The following is a 20,773-nucleotide window of genomic DNA, read 5'->3' as shown; positions in this document are numbered from 1 at the left end:
ATAATCATTATGGTTACCAAAAACCAACCAACAAACAAAAAAAACAGCTTGGCTATAAGTAAACTACAAATTGAACTTTTCCTTCTTGTAATGTATCATACTCATTGTTAAAACTGACTTATAAACAAACAAAAAAAGCCCTCAACAATGCTTGACCAATAATACTAAAAATTTAGTGTCTTTTGTAAAACTAGGAAATTAAGTTTCTGTAAGAAAGGGGGATTTATTATCTCCTCTTCATTCATTACTTGAGAATCTATTTTTTCATAATACCATATAATACATCTAAAAATGGTCATCCAGTTAAAAAATGCAGGGCAAATATAACTACACTAGAAACCATCCCAGCTGCCTCAGGGAAAAGGGGTTGCTTTTGCATGCTTGGAATTGCAGAGGACTAAGCTGGTTCGGTTTGAGACTTATTAGAACCACCCTCCTCAGGTATTAAGTGTACATAGGGATAAAAAGTACAGGTTTCTCAGAAGAAAGCGAAGAGGCTGCATTGGCAGAGAACTTCTCTGCATCTGCTTGCGCCATAGAATCTGAGCCCCTGAGTGGGGTTCGTGCACCTCCCGTACAATACAGACTGTTGGAGGCAAGAAAAAGCCGCTCACTACCCAGTTTTTCAAAAATTCAGACATGGAACTTTATATTTTGCTAATATATTAGAATTTTCAGCTTTCTCTCCCAACTTTCTTTTTCCATGTAGATATCTACTTAAGCATAGTTAGGTTACTTTTTTTTTTTAATTCTGGGAAACTCACAATCATTACTTCTTCAAATCTGCCTTCTCTCCATTTCCTGTATCCTTTCCTTTGGCAACCTAGTCCCATATCTCTTAGCTTTGCTTTGGTATTTTCTCTTTTTTCTATGTTTCACTGGTGAATTTCTCAATCCTAGCTTCAAATTCTATTTCATTAATTCCCTCTTCTCTGTGTCTCATTTAGAGTTTATCTTGAATATTAATATATAAAAATTTCAACTAGTCTATTTTTCACTACTACAATTTCATTTTCAATTTGTCTGTTTTATTTTATTTAGAGATTTTATTTATTTCTTTTTAGAGAGTGGGGGAAGAAAGGGAGAGAAACATCAATATGTGGTTGCCTCTTGTGTGCCTCCTACTGGGGACCTGGCCCACAACCCAGGCATGTGCTCTGATTGGGAATCAAACTGGTGACTCTTTGGCAGGCTGGCAGTCCACTGAGCCATACCAGGCTGGGCCTCAGTTGGTCTGTTTTAAATTTATTTGTTTATATTTATTTCTGTTTTTTTTAATATTTACGTGATTTTCAGTGGATATGTCTTCCTTTATACTACAGGTCAGTCACACAATTTTTCTGTAAAGGGCCAGGCATTAACTACGTTAGATTTTGTAGAGCACATGGTCCGTGTTGTACCACATGTCCTCAGCTATGGATTGCGAAAGCAGGTATAGAACGTGTGTAAAAAAGTGGGCGTGGCTGTGTACTCAGAAACACTTCATTTACAAAAACAGGTCTCTGCAGTCACTTTGGAAAACAGTCTGGCAGATCCTTTCAGTGTGAAACACTGAGCCATCATATGACCCAGCAATCCCACCTCAGGTATATACCCAAGAGAAATGAGAACATATGCTAATACAAACATCTGTATATGAGTGTCAATGGCAGCAGTCTTCATAATAGCCAAACGGTAACAACAACTCAAATATCAACCGATGAATGATAAGCAAAATGTAGTGTATCCATACAGTGGAATATTATTTGGAAATAGAAAAAAAAACCCTCTATGTCCTGATACATGCTATAATATGGACAAACATTGAAAACATGCTAAGTGAAAGCAGTCAGACACAAATAACCTCATATTCTATGATCCCACTATATGAAAGGTCCGGAATAGATAAATCTAGAGACAAGCAGTTGATCTGGCATCAGGAAAGTGAATAATGGGAGTCACTGCTAACAGGATTTCTCTGGGGGACACTGAAAACATTCAAAAATTATATTATGGCGATAGTTACACAACTACACAAATATAGCAAAGACCAATGACCTGTGCAATGGAAACATTATGACATGTAAATTATATCTCAATGACGCTATAAAAAATAAATAGATGAAGTGGGAAAACAGATGAGTGGCTGGTAGTCTGACAATTCCTGCTTTATATTATTGAGGACCCTAACACACTTAAAGTTATTTATAGTTTATTTTATTTTAAAATATTTTTCTAGATGAAAGCTATTCTTTTGGTTGCTGATTCCAGGGCTGTTTTTGTCCGTTTTCCTCCAATGTTTGGAATTTTTATATTGCAGCTTATTGTGAATAGAAAGCATTTGCTACTTTACTTGTGTTCTCCACATGTTCTCTCTCTGGCTCCCTTTTTGTAGTGGTTTTGAAGTTTCCTTTACTCATCCCTGCTGTCCAACAAGGACTAGTTTGATGTCTGGGGGTTCCTGACCCCATGGGGACACATGGATATGACAGATACAGTCTGTGAACTCAAGACAGCTTGGCCCAGGTATTTAATAAGATGCTTTGTCTGCTTTCTACTTGGGCTCCCAGATTTCTATAATATAAAGCTCAAGGTACTGTACAGTCCTTTTTCAGGATCCTTTCAGGTACTGTTACCCAGTTCTACCTGCTTTGGGTGAGAGACTTTGTTTCCAGTTCAGCACCATAGCAGTTGAGATACTCCCTCCTCCACTTGCTTGTGGACCCAGAAAATATTGGGTCCACGACTTCAGACCAGCTTATCACTCTGTCTTCCTGCACTATTTCTGATCTAGAGAGATGTTAATCTCCTTTTAAATTTTCTATTGTTACAGCTTATCTTTAACTGCTAAATATATGGAGCAGGGTAGTGGGCAAAACATGCATTTATAGTGTCATCTCAAGTAGACATTTTTCAGGTCAATTTTAGAAGACAGATTTAAAGAGCACATCAAACTCTCCTTGGTAGTCTAGATAGTAATTTTTTTCTATAAATTTTGAATTCAAGGTAAGTGGAGCATACACAAGTGGAGGTGAGTTATAATAGATTGCTAATAAAATATAAAGATCAGTCACATCAAAGCTGAACATGTAGTTCTGGAAATCACAGAAGTCAAGGAAAAAATAGTCTTAATAATAACCTTTAAAGGGTGATACCTATGAACAGATCAATGAGATAAATCTTTGAATTTCTACTTTTGATGATATGATAGATTTCTCTTCTTATGCCATATTTAGCTTAATTATAAGACTTTATGATGCATTCATGATCTTTAATTTATTCACTTATTTAATGAATATTAATTATGCTGCTGCTATCCTCTGAGCACTCTGTAACACACTGGTGATACAGAGATGAATAATAATTGCTCTTGCCCTAAAAGAATTCATTGTTTATTAAAGAAATCAGCCACACACTCCTAAACAGGTCACCACTCCAAGGTAAGTGCTATACTGGCCACAGGGACACAGTGCTTTCTTTAAGGGCACAGATGAGGGAATGAGTAATTCTTATTGGTGTGGCTCTGTAAAGAGAAAATTCCAAAGGTTTCACAGTAGAGGTAGTATATTGGGAGCTTCCAGGATTTTTACAAAACAGTGAGTAATATCTTGTTGGAAGTGAGGTCTAGGGGAATTAACTTGTGCTTATCCAGCACACAATTTTTATTTAGATTATGGGTTTATATGGGACAGCTTTGGGGAACTAATGATGGGTGATAAGCCCTTCGCACCTCTCTCCCATCCACATTCCCCATATCAATTATTAAATACACAGGTTTTATCAATTAATGATGAGGAGTTCAAAGTTGAGGGTTCCTTACATGGACAAAGATGCCAGTCGCAGGCAGTTTTAGGAAAGACTAAAGAGACTGGTAGAGTCAGGATGCAGGATGAATAGTATCTAACTTGGGGATGGAAAGATGACCCAAGGTGGACTGTGGAGACTCTTATATTGTAGGCTAAAAAAGACTGAACTTTTTTTTTGGCAATGAGAGAGACCTTGAAGGACTATAATGCTGGAGAGAGGTGATCCACTTTATATTTCTGAAATACAGGCATCTGAGAAAATGAAATGGAGAAGTAAAAGATTCAAATTAGTGACCAGTCAGGAAAATACTGTAGGCGTCCAAGTATGAGGTAATGAGTATTAGTTTGAATTGTCATGGGAATACAGAAGTTAGAAACATCATAAATATTTTTGTATTAAAAAAAGGTACAATACAGCAATGCTTCTATTAGTATTTCATTGCAAGAGGAGTTTCCCTAGTTGACAAACAAGTGTGCTGGAACTTTCAGAATTCTGTTTAATGCTTCAGTGCTATGTTTTTTGGATTAAATATTGTTTATGTATTGCAACCATACTGGATCATATCCAAAAGGCACAGAAGTGATTTAGGCATGAAAAGGATTAGTTCGTTGTGTTAGGTCCTTATGTTATCATCATTGAAAACATGCAAACATTGGCACTTTCACGTTATACAGAAAACAAAATAAATCTTGCTGTTTGGGGACATAAACAATTCTTCCCTTAGGAATAGGCATTGTAATAAAATGAATCCCAAGTTGAACAAAAGCGTAAGTTTTGGAAAAATCCTGTGTCCAATGAAAAAGTAGAATTTCTATGTTAAATAGTTTTCCACTAAAATAATCTAAGATTAACCATAACCTAAAACAATATGCCTGTCTCCACAGTGATTCCATGCTAAATGAGAGAGAATACTGAAGAGGCAGCTAGATATAGGTATCTTATAAATGACCTCACAAAATAATATTAAAAAAGTCCCTTATCTTTATATCATGAGGAAAATCTTTTCATATCTTCGCTGATCTAATTCAGGAGCTAGAAGATTTTTCTTACATTAGAGTGACTCCTTATATTACCCTGTAAGTGGCACCATCTAGTGAGGCTCCAAGAATATATTAGACACTATTCTAGGGACTTCATACATGGTATCTTGCTTAAATACTGAGAAGTACTTACAATGTGAAGAACTCCTCTCACTCATTTGGCTTTAGATTTGTCAAAGCTTAGAAAAGAGGAGACTCCTCTTCCTCATGTCCCAAGAGGGATTTGCCCAGTCCCTGATACTGCAGTCACTCACACCATTTTAGAGTGAGTTTTCTCTATATAGGTGTGTGGTTATTGTTCCTAGTTAAAAAAAAAATTCCTGAGACTCTAATCTAACAACAAAAAAATAATCAGATCATAAAAACCTGTTCTAAGTATGATTCAAAGGGAAAAAATGAGCTGCAGTGAAAGCCAATTTGAGCTGGAAAGACTTGCACTCTTAAATAACCAGACATGTGTAGCCACTTATGAAACTGTCTGATCACATATGTTTTTAAACATCTGTCACCACAGTCAGCACTCCACATGCAAAACACAGCACTCCTAAGCATTGTGGAGGTTTGCTTGTGAGGACTTCTCAGATTCTGAAACACATGACTCAATTTCATAGGTTGAATGTAAGTTATTACTGCTTAAGTTGAAGGAAACCTTGAGGATAAACTCCCAAAGGCTGTGACTGGAACCAGGAATAAAACCTGTGGAGACCTAAAGAAGAGGAGAGGTCAGGAAGCACCAAGAAGCAGGGGTGACTGGAGACTAGAGCTTCACTTACAGAGCTGAAAGCTAAATATAACTTCACTCTTTTTTTTAGATAAAAAATTTTCACTGACACTTCCCCCACCATTAAAAAGTTCCCATCTCCAAAGTACAAATATGGTCTCTTCCAAACCTGCAGCATTTGTTCTTCCTCTGAAGACATCATCGTATGCTTTCCACTGTGGCTTCACCTGGTAGGCGTGGACGAACACGACAAACACCACCACGAGGCACGTTAAAGGAACGAGAGCTGCAGTGAACAGAGCTGCGTAGATATTTGGGATGAAGCACCTGGAAAAGAAGAGAAGAGATCACTCACACAACTTCGATGCAAACATCAGTGCTTTATGCTAACTCTTTGTGTCTCAGTGTTGGCAAAAGCACACTTTGGCTTGTCGAATTGAAGCTTGGGTTGAACAGAGGCTGCAGGATTAAATGTAACCTGCTGCGTCACCGAGTAGGATCCATGAAACATGCATATTCTAAGATGCTCAGAAAACTTCACAAAAGTTCTGACCAAATGCATTTGAAAAATGCACACTTGCTTTCCAGCTTTATCTTCTAGGCCTGGTGAGACCAAGGTCACACTGGAAACTGCAAGAGGAAGGTGTTGTTTAATGGCAACTCTGAGGATCCCAAAGTCTTGTCATTGCCAAGCTACATATCTCCTGAAGAGCCATTAATTCTCTTGAAAATGATGACCACTTTCCACTTAAGAAGCTATACTGCTCAATCACATCTAATATTACTAGAAGTTATTTAGAACAATGAGATAGAAGGCAAACTTACATTACTTATTTATTTTGGTAACATTGAAATTCTACAAAAATGGTTTTAGAGATGTAACTGGAAATTTTTACTCATGAGTTATAAAATTCTCTTGTTCTTTCCATAAGATATTTCACCAAAAATGTCAAAATGGAGGTCTACTAAATAAGTTCTCAATATCCCAAACTGGACTTCTGAGATATTCTTAAAAAGGACACACCTTCTACAAATTAAAAGACTATTATACTTCTAATTACAAGAAATCCTAATAGTAGGTGGTGTTCTTTTAATATATTTTCCTAGCTTCTCCGTTTTTAACACATAATACTTGTAAACCTAAATTACAATACAGTGAAAAACAATGGACTCTGAAGAAAACTCAAGTAAAAGCAAATGCAGCCTGTTTAAAAGAAAACCTCAAAATTCAAAACAGGTAGTCAGGGGAAACATCCATTCTTGCACCTTGAAAATTGAGTGCCTCAATTTTATGTTTAAAAAGAGACACATTATTAAAGACCTTACTCAGGTATTATTTCTAATTAACATGATCTGCTAAATGTATTCCTCTTTTAAACAAGAAACATTTCAAGAGATACTTCAACGCACATTCTGCATTTGCAAGGATATGTCAGAATGATGAATTTCCTGGCTTTTAGAATTTAATTTGGATGGCGCGAAGCTGAATCCTTCCCTGTGTACTCATCTGTATGTACCCATTATCTTTCAGGTAAAAGGCACATGATTAAATAAAACAAGTATTAGTGATCTTGAATATATCTCTGCACTAAAAACAGTGGTCATGTTGGCTAGTCATTTCTGTGTACATTGGCTTTAAATAATTTTTTTTATTGTTTTCATCTGAATTACGGAATCACTAACTTTACGCCTGACGTAAAGGTGCTTAGACAAATGCAGACACTGAAGAAGAAACACAAGCTTCACTGCTCTATTTTTACCTTGAAAAATGTCATCACAGTATCACCAGTTAGTTTCAGGATGTGAACTGGAGAGAGTTACTGAATCTATTTTGAGTACTCCAGGAGTAATAGACATGTTTTACAGAATGCTAGGGTGGAGGTTTGACTCCAACCACACACAACTTTTCAGTGGCTGACCACATTTGGTTCCCACTTCTCTGTGTGAAGTGCCTTCCTAAAACCTTTCCTTTTTTAGATTCAGAGGATGACCTTTGAAAGCAGAACCCCAACTAATGATGCACCACCCTGGTTCAACAATAAAACGGGCCAACTGGACCCCCAGGAGGCTGGCGCTAACCAGGCATGTCTGCACTGGCTGGCAGGAAGAGAAGGAAATTCCTTTAGTGCTGTTGCTCTTAAAAATCGCCTTTGCAATTCCCCCGGCTTGCACGATGGCTTAGCCACCCTGGCCCGTTCTTTCAAAGGAACAAGACAATCATCTAATCCTGAAGTGACCCCTTTCTCCCCACCTCCCCTGTGTTTCTTCGGAGCCCCACAGGTCATGGCCTCTCTCATAAGTACCAGGCTGCTGAGAGGGCCCTAAGTTTGTCCTCTGAGCCCTCAACGTGGGCGGATCATTAAGGAGGAGGGTTGGGCCCCCAGCGCGCCTGTTCCTGTCGGCAGCTCTCGGTCTAGCTCAGGCACTGCAGTGCTGTGGGGTCTCTCCCTCACCCAGCCCTGCTCAGCTGTGACTCCATCCCAGTCTCCCTGCAGCAAAACTGACCTGCCTTATTATGTACTACCTCTCCCAGGGATTAAGGTGCCAGGCAACTAACCTCGAAAGGGGAATAACAAGACCTCATCAATCAGAATTTCCTTCAGTCCGAAGGAGTAAGATGTACATCCAAGTACATCCAAGTACTTTGAGGATTAGATCACAGGGAAGTGGTGTGGGAGTTAGGAAACTATGAATATCATGTTAGGAAGAGTTTCTGAAATAAGGTTAGGAACACATTCTTGGAAAAACTGAATGTAGTGCAAGCAAGGAGCAGATTGAATACTGTGCACGCAGGAGGGCCGTGGAAGCAGCTGATGGCCGGCCGGCCGGCAGCAGCGGCTTCAGCACAACGCTGGCAGTCATCAGAAAACGAGACAGACCATGTGGCTCTACTTCTTAAAAAGGGCGAGGAACGTATGTTCCTTGTAATTACGAGTTCACCCAGCTTCAGAGCACTCCGGTGACCCTCTCCCCGTCTCAGTGCTGAATGTTCTGTGGTGTTCTTGCAATCACATGACTAACTTTTGCTGTTCCCTTTTAAACTTTCATGGGCAAATTTTCTTTCTTATTATAAGTCACAGACTGTCCTAATTTATTTCAAAATCTTGTCAGGATTTCAACATTTCTCTATTTTTAGCCAGATGAAACAAACAGATCCTGTTTCATTACCTTCAGTTTTTCCTCTTCCAAGGGGAGCTTGGAGCCTTTACAATGGCTTATGTCACTTTCTAATTTGGTAAGATTATTACTTCCCCTCGGTAGCACCTTATCCTTATTGAAGTGTTTTCACTCGCATTATCTAACTTGGGTAAAAAAAAAGTTACATTGGTGGCATGGGGTATTTCAGTTTCTTTATTCCTGTGTGAAGTAAGCATAAGAAGCAGCTCAGAAGCAAAGACCAGGAGAGATGAAAACTCCACTTAAACAATCGCTGAAAATACTGGGAGAGACACTGGGAACTCCCTGTACGCGTGACTGTGATGAGCCCATTTGAACTCTATTTCAAAGAAGTTGACCCTAGTAAACTGGAGGACATGAAGACATCCAGGCAGCTGACATCTGGGTTACATAGAAAATGAAGAAGGACCCAGGGAGTGGAAGAATAATAAATGTTTATTCCCAAGGTCTTCTTTTTAACTAAGTATTTCTCCTCAATAAGGCAATGATAATAGTTATGATTCACAGGCTCATGTGCCAACCGCCCCCACGTCGGTCTCCTTAAAATTTTGTTAATGATGGCATCTACATCAAAAGCTACATTTGTTGCCTCAACCAACTTTGTCTTCTCCACTGGAAAACAAGTAAGTTTATGAAGTCACGAGGGTGAGTAGAACCACAGTTTGGTTTAAGCAGAGTCCGGGTAGGAAAAGACCTTCCTTCTGTCCTTCCGCTACAGTGTACATAGCAGATTTCACACCAAGGGAAACAGACGGAATCCTAAAATGCATTTTCTTTTAAGCTTAAACTTTAAGCATAAACAAAGTTAAGATTACACTGCAGATAAGCCCTACAAAGTGAAATTAAACATTAGGATAATAGATGGATATAGAGAGGAAGGAAAGGAACAAGGTATTTTCCTAAACTAAATGGGCTGGAGAATGAAGAGTACAGTAAATATTGCTACTACTACACTTGCTACCACCACCGCTACAAGAAATCCTAGCAGGGATCATTTACTATGTGCCAGGCATGAAACTCAATTCTTACATGCATTATCACGCATTAATACCACAACAATCCCATTAGACTCCTTGTACACATGGAAAAATGACACCTAAATTACATAAGGTCAAATTGCTAGTCGCATAAACAGGTTAATTTGCCTTCACTGCTACTTCGACAATTTTTAAATTATTTCCACAATTCTAGGAGACATATTACAGTTAGTAGTAAGCATGCCAGTGTTCTCCTTGAGGACAAGGGCTATAATTTGTTTTTGTTTATATTTTTTCTAGTGTTTTACATAAAAAGAGCCTTAAGAAATGTACATTGATTCAACTGATTTTTAGCAGTGTTTGAAAACCACTTACTTAAAAGAGAAGTAGGCAAAGAAAGTTCTGTATTTCAGGTGTGCTCAGTTCAATCAAAATCCAAGCAACATTTCAGTATCTATCACGCACCAGGTACAGTGCTGGACGTGGAAGGGTATATAAAGATGCCTAAGGCACAGTGCCTCACATCAAGCAGATTGTATTTACGATAAACACACAGCGCATCAGAATCTAGTCTTCTCTACAAAGTGCTGTTCTTCCATCAGCATCATCAGTACTACCTGGGAACCTGTTAAAATGCAGAATCTCACATCCTCTGACAGAGCTTCTGAGACTACATCTTAACAAGGCCCCCAGTTGTTTCATGTGCACATTGGAAGCTTGAGAAGCATTGTTGTAGTACACTTGAGGGACGTGATGTGGATTAATGCAATTAACTCATCTTCATATCTCTTTGGCGGTAACACCATGGGACTGTGTACCCCCAAGGAGAACCAGATAGCGCATAGTGATCCCAGCAGCCCGAAGAACCAGAGAGAAAGAAAAGCAGCAGAAAACAAAAGGGATAGAGAAGCAAGCAGAGGTCTGTCGTATTTAGAAGCCTGGGATTAGAAACGTGGGCACTGATTGCAGGAAAGCAGAGAACTGGCAACTAAAGTGAGAGAGGACACAACAGATCTGCAGACTGGTGGACTGAAACAAGGGGTGTGCTGGGCTGTGGGGGGTATGGGTGGGAGGTAAATATTCAGTCCTGCTGCACAGAAACAACCCTTGAAGGTTTCTGTGAGTGGGTGCAATAAGCATGCTCTTCAATTGCCCACACTTCTCAAGGTTTCTGAAAAACATGATCCCATGAATCACGTATCTCTATCCCCACTCCCCACGCACAGATCACCCTAGACAGCGGCAGTTAGCTGTGAGATATACAGCTGACCCAGAGATGACCACTCTTCTGGCTTGCCCCTGACTTATGCCTTAGTGACTCTGCACTACAAGTTTGGCTGAGCTATTAGTTTTGAGAATCCGCTACAGAGAGTTCCAGTTAATGACGGGCACTAGAGCCAGTATAAATATAGAGCAAACAGCCATCCTGGAGTAAAAACACAGTGAGTATACAGAAAAGATGGACAAAGTGGAGAGAAAAGTGGCAAGTTAGGAGGAGTATTCAGATGCTCACAAGCAAGAGATTCTGTGGTCTCTGAGATGAAGTGTGTGGCCCTGGTGTGAGGTCCAACTATACCTTACTTCAGCATTTGAATGTTCATGAGAATGCCCGTGGGGTACACAAGCCTCCTTTGCTTGACTGGGTGTTTAGTGGGTTTTTACATGCAACTATAATGGCAACAGTTCAAACAGTGCTAGTGAATGGGTGACAAAGAGTAACAGAGTGTGAACACACAACTGTTCTTTAAAACAATGTTGGTTTTGAAGATGTGGCAGACAGAGTATCTCGGCCATATCTACCCATTTCAGGGGCTCACTGCATGCCGAGGTTAGCTGTGCGCTCTAACTCTGAGTGTCGACAACTGCCTCAGGAGAAGCTGAAGGACTGAAAAATGAGAAGCAGGCTCACCTTTTAGCACTTATCATGTATCTACATGCTTATATTACTTGAAAAGATGGAACAAAGAAAAATGTGAACAAAAATTAATTAACCATTAAACTGTCTAAAATTTTAAAGTAGTCAGATATACTATATACTCTGAAATACAGTCCTGTATTGCATATGATTACCTCTTGGTGAATGAGACAGTTACCTACATCCCAGGCTCATAAAATGTAAAATGTATTTGCACATAAATCCCAAAGTTGAATAGCAAACTTACAGTATTACCAAGTTAGAGAGAGTAGATAAAAAAGTCTGACAACCATGATACTTCAAGTGACCTTTTCTTTTGCTCTTTCTTTATCCAAGAAACTCAAGTCTGAACAATTAGTTCCTTGAACAACACGATGATACTGTTGAAATGAGTCTACCAATTCACTCCAGGTAGGTTCCTGTGAATCAAGCCCCTTCAGAATTTCATCAGAACGAGGTCAGGCTGACTTGTTATTTTATGTTTGCATGAATGCTCCATGTTCTCATAAACAAAGTTCTTTGGTACCAAACAATGTCATTGCCCTCCAGCACTCCAAAGTGTCCTGCTCTTACCCTTTGTTCACCAAGCGGCAGAATGAATGGCTGTAAGTTGTTTTTTGAAGACTCATACCACATTTTTGCATCTGAAGATGGTAAAATTATAGGTTTTTATAACTGTATAAAAGCATAGATTCATAGAGGTGGGCACAAGAATATAAGATTATTGTCCAAAATTTTTGCCTTTTGCACCCTCTCTCCACCCACATGTGACTTCATGCTTTCACGGGGTTCAGTGATTCTCAGAGGATGACCAGCAGCCAGAAAGCAGCTTCAAGTGGGGCCAACCCCTCCTCACACAGGCAGGACGCAGTACTTTCTGGTCTTAGGTTAATGTTGGAGATGCAGTCTTTATTTTTTGTGATTTCAATCTGTGTTTATTTCAATAAACTCAAAGCACTTAGGGACAGCTAAGAAGAAATTGGGGGGCCATGTGTCACATTAGCATAACTTATTTGTTTTTTCTGATGAAAGCTTTTGTAGGCTTTGAAGTACTCTCTCTCCAAATACTCGTGACGCACTTGAATCGCCCATGAAAAACATGAGAAGGTAGAAGTGTGGGTTTATGCTGACAAGAGTCACTGTGGGCCACTCTGTTAAGGATATAGACTTTGTAAGTGACACAAATCCTGGCAGCCATGGTGATCATTTCTCAAAGGGGCAAAAGTCACTTGGTAGCAGGATAATCCCACTGATAATTACTAACCACCTTTTACTGAACAGTAATCACATCACATTGTACTGGAGATAAGACCCCCAGATTCCTCTGGCTCTGTGTGAAAGTAGCAAGTACTCTTTCTTTTTCAAAAAAACACTTCTAAAGCTTTCCTTGCAGGAATACGAGCTCAATCATCGCATACCTTGTATTATCTGTCATCACACTAACATTTATAGCACACTGTAATAACCGATGTCCCTAAAGGTGACTTGAAATCTTCAAAAGATTGTTAATGATAGTCATATTGTGTAAAATACACTATACACTTCCTTGTCCTATTAGTGAAATTTTAATCTTAAAATCCTGTAAATAATAGGGTTAACTCTTAACTATTGAGAAAACAAGAATAATGTGAGCAGATGAAGTTATATGTCAATGTTAAGGTCATTATCTTAAGTTGTACATAATGTAGTTATGTCTTAGCTCCAACAGCCAGCTTTGTTGCTAAGCCCACCTCAACCTTGATATACTGAAATTTTTACTGAACAGATATTTCAGGATACTCTTCACTGAGTAATGGGTTAGCACATCAAAGATGTGTTGTTTTAAAATATCTAAACACTCTTTATATTTTCATAGTAAATGGTTGCTAGGGCTGGTCAACCATACTAGCATTAATTAGTATTTATGAAGAATTTTAATATGCCCTGAAATGTTGCTATTATAGCTGGGGACTTAAGAAATGATAAAGGCATAACTCCTTCCCTGAAGGACTTAGAGCAAGAAAAATACAATGTTAACAATATAAGAACATTACAAAACCCCATACTACACTGCTAACATGTGAGGGATATCTAAAAAATGTTAAAAAGATTTAAAAACATGAACCAAAATACCTAGGAAAGATAAGATAGAGGTCACAAGTTATTTTCAGAAAAGGAAAGTAAAAGTGAGTAAAGGATATAAAGGCCGAAATTCTGTTCATTCTATGGAAAACCCCCAGTTTCAATGGATAAACAACACATTTCACTTTCCTTGAAGTTTGGGAATCTTAAGGATTGGCTCATATCTGAACGCTGAGGAAGCAACATTTTAAAATGCCTTAGTTGGACAGCCCTAACTAGACACTGGATAGGTAGAGAGAAAGTGATCTTTTTGTGACTTATGTAAAGAATCTCAATGAGATGCCGCTGCTATGGAGAGGGTGTGGGAGTAGAGTTGAGTCGGTGGAAGCTTCCAGTTGGATTAAGACCACACTGCCTTAAGAAAAGAAGTGTACTGCTAGGCACAAGTGCTCTGGAACCATACTATTTGGGTCGACCCCAGACTGGTTCTGTGATTTGGGCCAGTACTGAACTTGTCCAAACCTCAGTTTCCTAAAAAAATAAAATGGAGAGAAAAATAGCATTTAGCACATAGGAATATAGTGAGAACTGAATGAGTCAGTACATATAATGCTCTTGGATCAGAGCCTGGTGAGCTGTAGACACTCAATATGGGATAGCTATGATTATTATTATCACCTATTACTAAGCGCTAAATCCTCTTATGTATGTACAAGACTTAACCTGTGTTAAAAAAAAAAGGAGGGGGATGGAGCTGAACAGTACAGATTCAGCTCTGTCAACTGTGGGCAGGGAGACCAGCTTCTTCTCTTGGATTTCTTATCAGTCAGCAGATGCTTAATGTGATTCATCCGTGCACACAGGACGATGTGCTGTGTGCACAGCGGCTCTGCAGGAGGGGAAGGAGGAAAACTTTCCCTTTGCTGCTTTTCCCCATGACTCATGTCTGTTTCTGAAGACCTAGTTGTTGAGACTTGGTTGCAATTTGAAAAGTGAAGGTAATTATGAGCCATAGGAAAAGAGGCAGCTGACAGTCAAGGAAGTACAACATAACTCGACAGCACCACCGCAGACTGACAGGCCAGCGTGGCTCGGGAGCGTCAGCAGCAGTGCACTGAGCTGCTGTTGGTTCAGGGGCTCCTTTAGGGACTTGAACTGAGAGTTTCTTCCCTGCCATACCCCTGTCCCTCTCTCCGCCTCCCCCCACTCCCAAAGCCTCCTAGGAGAGGGCACACAGAAGGAAAAGGCCAATTACTGACAGTTTTCTAGAAGAGAGAGAGTTTCTAGCCTCTCGGGAGCCTGCACTCTGCAGGAGGACCCCAACGCTGACTGCTGGAAGACGAGGCATTGGGAATGTCCCCATCCGCCTGTGCGGCCTATCTGATAGACAGCTAGACTTCCTCCTTTTGGTAAAAATTTTCTTCTCCATAGGATCTTAGAACTAGAAGGGATAGTGTAGAGGTCATCCCATCCTGCCCCTTGTTTTAAGGGTAAACAACCCAAGATGCCAGGTTTGCCCAGAACCTGGTTGTCTAAACTCCTAGGTCAATGCTCTAAATGAGGCTCTGAAATGTTAATCAGACTCAGCAGAAAAATAACTCAGAATATTTTCAGGGGCCATACTCTGCTAATTTAAAAATCCCCTTTTTAGGAAGTGTCCCCAGTGTTTCATTTTACTCTGCATATGAATCCCCAAGGGCAGGGGACTACTGAACATGCATGTTTCTGAGTACAGCACTTGAGAGTAATCATCCCGGCAGCATAGACCACACATTCCTCCATGAATGTTTTTAATGACGTCACATTAAAACTTTTACCAAACATAAAAATTCACACAAAAGAATAAACTTCATTCATTCAGAGATATAACAAAGAAATCCGGAAAGGACAGGGAATCCAAAATGGCATTCCTTCATTCATAAGCCCCCCTCCCACTGAGGCCCTTTCCCCTCTCTGAAAAAAATTTTGGCTTCAGTTGAATCAATATTTTATCGTAAGGAATTTATTTTTGACAACAGGATGTTCCTGTTATTTTCAAGTCCTGTAGTTTCAACAACAGGATTTCAGGGCAGTAAAATAAAATGGGAGCCACAGAGTAATGACAACTTCTGAGAATAATCATGAATATGTGAAAAAAATTCAAATAGTCCAAAACCTTCCTTAAAATCTTAAGGCTATCTTTTTCACCAACTTCCTTAATTTCTTCTCACTGAGAAAACACCACGATCTAATGAATGCAGGAAGGATTCTGGGCGAAGTTTCTTAATCGTAGCCAGACTCCTTCCTCTTCTTTTTGATATGTTTATTGATTTTAAAGAGAGAAAGGAGGAGAGAGAGAGAGGGAGGGGGAAAGGCATCGAAGTGAGAGAGGAACATTGATTGGTTACCTCCCATACACATGCCCCAACAGGGGATCAAACCTAGAACCTGGGTCTGTGCCCTCCATAACCAGGGAGTGAACCTGCAACGTTTTGGTACACAGTTGAAGCTCCAACCAAATGAACCACCCAGCCAGGGTTAGCTAAATTTCCTAACTGTGGAGCTGGGCTGTCTTTAAACACTTCCCTTTATTGTGGTATACTAGTTTCTTGTTCTCTCTTACTTCAAATAAAAGTTTAATGTGCCATAAATTAGAAATAATTTTCAAATCATGCTGAAAACTCAGGAGTGTAATATTTACGCTATCTGGGACAGTAGTGTGTACTCTCAGATGATAAAACCTTACCCAGTGTCAGTACTATTCTTCATAACTAATGGGAGGCCTATGGGTTGGGTATGTGGAGAGAAAGAAGTCAGGAGAAATCTCTTCCCTCAAACACTTGCTTAGAGAGTCTGCTGCCTGCCATGACCAAGTACAGACACTAACATAACTGGGTTTGATTATGGGTGGAAATGCATCAAAACCCACTACTGTCTGGAACATTGTAGATTAAAGACAGAAAGAATATGATGATTTCACAAAACAGGAGAGTGAGAAAAAGAAGTGCTTACGGATGCGGACTCTCAGTCAGATAGGCCTGACTTTGAACCTGGCCTTAGTATGGCAGTGATACACTGGCCTGTGTAATATGGGCCAGTGAAATTACCTCTGAGCTTCAGTACACTCACCTATAAAATCTATTTTTTCATAAATGCATTGTGAGAATTAAGTGAAATTAATTTGATTAAAATGCTTAGCATAGTGCCTAGCATGCTGGACTCAATAAAGGTCAGCCATTATCATTCACATTAGCATATGCATTGTTTTTTTAAAAAAATATTTTATTTATTTATTTAGAGAGAGGGGAAGGTAGGGAAAAAGACAGGGAGAGAAACATTGATGCAAGACAGAAACATCGATCGGTTGCCTCATGCACACACCCCAACAGGGGACCAGGCCTACAACCCAGGAATGTGCCCTGATCAGGAATCAAACCTGCAACCTTTTGCTTCATGGGATGACACCCAACCAACTGAACCACATGGGTCAGGGCCATATGCATTGGTTAAATTACTTTTGTGAGACACTGTAATGCTTACTCAGGTATCGAAATTATACACGGCATTTAACTGTATTCATATTCCATTTAACGGGATACCAAGTATTTGGTTAACATCATTGATTTCCTGCAACAGGAAGCTTATCCACAAAGTCTCCGTCGCCTCTAGCCAAATGTCTAACACCATTTCTCCGAAGAGCAAGCACTTCCTTAACACCCACAGCAGTGACTTATATGTAAGGCTCTGGGTCAGTGTTCAGTCATTTGAAAGCAAGAAAGACATACAATCTTTTAAATGTACGTGTTTAACTCTCCATTTGGTTCTGCCAAGGTGACCTAAATTTAAATCTAAATCTCCAAGTTAAAATCACAGCAATGTGAGGTGTGAGTTTCTATGTCAGGATACAGATTACCTCACTGCTCAGTGCGCAGGAGTGTGTTTCCGGGAGGCTGCTGTTTTGAAGGGCCGTGCCCTTCAAACCACCTCCTCACACCACCTCATGTCTCCTCTACCAAGTCTAAGCTGCACTTTCGCACCTCCGTTCCTGTGCTTGGAGTCCTGAAGACACTGTCTTTTGTGGTTAAGGCCACTTTGTCAGGGGTTCCTATCCTGTTACTTTAGTATCTGGGTAGCAGTAAATAACAGGCTCAGGAGGGTTCCCCCCTATTTTCCTCATCACCAAAAAAGAAATGTTTATTAATTATTCCTGTAAAACACTAAAGTTGATGTTCTCTAAAGGTTTCTCAGTAGCTGTTAAAGGTATATACTCCATATAATATAGAATAAATTAAACTAAGACTGAATCAGGACCGGGATACCAAAATATAATTTGCTAAAAAAATATGACTATACCTTCATCCTAGTTTGCTTTGTCTTAGCAGGTGTGGCACAGTCACATACACACAGACGCGCACACACACACAATGAAATAGGGGCTATGTAATGAATCTGGCAAGCTCAGCAGGCCACATAGCAGGCCTGACAAGCTCAGTGACCTAACCAGGCAGGATGGTCTGATTATAAATTCCTAACTGGGTAGTCCATGGCAGGTGGTCACATCCCAGGCCTGGAGCTTCCTCAGCAAAGGTCAATCTTTACCTTAAGTGACATCTGTCCATTGTTCTTATGCACAGGATAACACACCTTTGAAATGTCAGAGTGATATTTTTCTAGAGCCCTCAAAGGCACAACCACAGGTGCCAGAGCAGAGAATCCCTCATTATCTTGTTCCCCGCATACCATCTCTGTGCTGTAAATGTTAACTACCCTGTACCCCACGATGTAAAATAAATTATGTTTTCTCCATTTTGCTTTCTTCCCAATTCTACAGATTTCTCTGCTTTGCTTTATCATCTATCTTTAATCTACCACCAGTGGATCTCATGAACCTACTTTGTTTTCTCTTCTGATGCTAAATGCATATAAGGAAATGCAAAACTGCCGTTCTCAGGAGCATTTTCTTAATATGTTGAGATTTTGCTTTAGATATGTCTTCAAAATTTTGGTTCAAAAAACTCTTGTAAAATATTTTTATATGCTGGTTATTCTTTCATCAACAACAAATACACCCCACTCTTACACAGTCGTTCAAGAGGAGTACAACTCTTGCCAACATGAGAACACATGGCTACTGTGTCACATAATGGCCCATGTTCTTGATCTTATATTCATAGAAAACTCAGTACTGACTTTCATAAGACTGCTGTTAATTTACTTAACATGCATTTATTAAGCAACAATGTGCATGCTACTTGCTATGCTCTGGGCATACATGAGGAGTAAGTCATGCCTCCCGACCTGGAGAATATCAGAGTCTAGTGTGAAAGTGAGGTTCATGCCAAATCTTAATGCAATATGTTAAGCGTGACAGCCTGACCACCTGGAGCATGGTGGGAACTCAAAGGAAGAAGTGAGATATTATGGGTGGGGGGTTGGACAGTGAAATAATTGCTGCCAATAAAGAAATAAGATGAGGATCCAGAACGACATTTGTTACTCAAGTGACCTGATAGGAAAATGATGTGAACCGTCTGTGAAAGCCACACTCTCTTTCCCAGACAATGGCAAAAAAAAGGGGGTTGGGGACAGGGGTCAAAACTTTCTCAGCTTTGTTTCCTGTTGGTTCAGGAATCATCTGTGTTCTTAAAAGGGGAAGCATGGCGTGAGATTTTCAGGAAGGTAACCTCATTATGATAAGTCTTTGTTCTTCCCCTGAAGCTATAAAAATTTCAAGGACAAAGATTGGTGCATATGCTTTGATTTTGGGGGGTAAGAACTAAGAGTCAATAGCCACATAGAATACAAGACAGGCTTAACTGGTCTAATGATACGTGGACTTTGTATTTCACTAACTTTAGATAAAAAGGCCCAGGGAGTTGGGGAAAAGAGGACACATCATTTCACAGCCTCTCCAGTACAGTCTGTGTGAACGATAATGATGAAGGAAAATTCAGGAGAGCTGTTCCACAAGAATTTCAAAGGAGCTTTAGTCAATCCAGAAATCACAGCTGCAGCAGGAAGGAAGCAGTCACCAAATCGATACTCTCTTCTCTGGACCCTTCAACCCAATGAAAATGACAACAAAAAGGGGCCACATACTAAACCTGACAAGCTCAGGGGAGGCCTACATGGCAGCCTTATGAACTTGGAGACCTAAACTGACCATATAGGGTGGTCTAAAATTAAAACTGTCTATAAAAGCAATTCATGGTGGGTAGTAATGTCTTAGAGCAGTATTTTTCCCTAACAAAGGTCAATCTTTACTTTAACTGAGCCTGTCTGCTTTATTTTTTTCACCTATGATCATATACCTGATAACCTACCTTTGGAATACTGAAGTAATATCCTCTTTTCTGGACCCCTCCAAGCACAACCACCACACCAGAGCAGAGACCACGACCCCCTTCATCGTTATTATTATCATGTTAATTGTTAACTGTTAACTATCCTATACGCACAGATGTAAAAGGACAATGTGTGTTCGTTTTACTTTTTGTCCATTCCCAGAGGTTCCCCCCTCCCTTTGCTTTCTCCCACCCCCCTAATTGATCACCAGTGGATTTCATGCAACCCCCTTAAGTGTTTCCCTTTGAGTCTGATGTATAAAAGAAGTGGTAACACTGCCATTTTTCCAGAACATTTTCTCAATTCACCGAGATTTTGGTTCCGAGCAATTGTTGTCAGTTGGGCTCAAATAAACTCATAAAAATTCTTACAGGTTTGAATGTTTCTTACATTGACAACAAGATATGATCCATGAAGTTAAAGCTGAGTGGAGGGGCTTGGGAAGTAGTATAGAGCTACAATAAGTCACCACTCCTCAAAAAAATTCCACTTTTCTTTGTTAGCCTGAAGCTAACTAAAACCTAACGACGGAAGGGGGCACTAATATTGAATGAATATAGCAAACCAAAACACACTGAAGAAGCAATATGTTTAGAAGGAAAAGCAGCCTCTAGTACTGCTTTTTCTCCTTTCATTTCAATCTGAATGTGTCCTTTATCATTAAATTAAAATTCTTCCCAAACTATAACTGGACTCTGACTGATGTAGCTATCTTTAACAAGACACAAGATATTTAAAATGCTAGGCCCTAGAGCTGGGCCCACTGATAGCC

The 20,773-nt window shown here is 39.7% G+C and overlaps 1 protein-coding gene across 1 annotated transcript in view; it reads right to left on the bottom strand.

The window, feature by feature from the left end:
- ADGRV1 (adhesion G protein-coupled receptor V1) overlaps positions 1-20,773 on the bottom strand; it is a 519,907-nt gene that overhangs the window by 75,689 nt on the left and 423,445 nt on the right. The window contains exon 87 of the mRNA XM_053664484.1: positions 5,717-5,874. Coding sequence (XP_053520459.1) covers positions 5,717-5,874 — 158 coding nt within the window. The remainder of the gene's footprint in view (positions 1-5,716; positions 5,875-20,773) is intronic.

The sequence above is a fragment of the Artibeus jamaicensis genome, unplaced genomic scaffold (genome assembly GCF_021234435.1).
Source record: "Artibeus jamaicensis isolate MK-2021 breed Jamaican fruit bat unplaced genomic scaffold, CSHL_Jam_final contig_373, whole genome shotgun sequence".
Taxonomy (NCBI): Eukaryota; Metazoa; Chordata; class Mammalia; order Chiroptera; family Phyllostomidae; genus Artibeus; species Artibeus jamaicensis.
The sequence above is the reverse complement of the archived record's forward strand: the minus strand, read 5'-3'. Positions and strand labels throughout refer to the sequence as shown.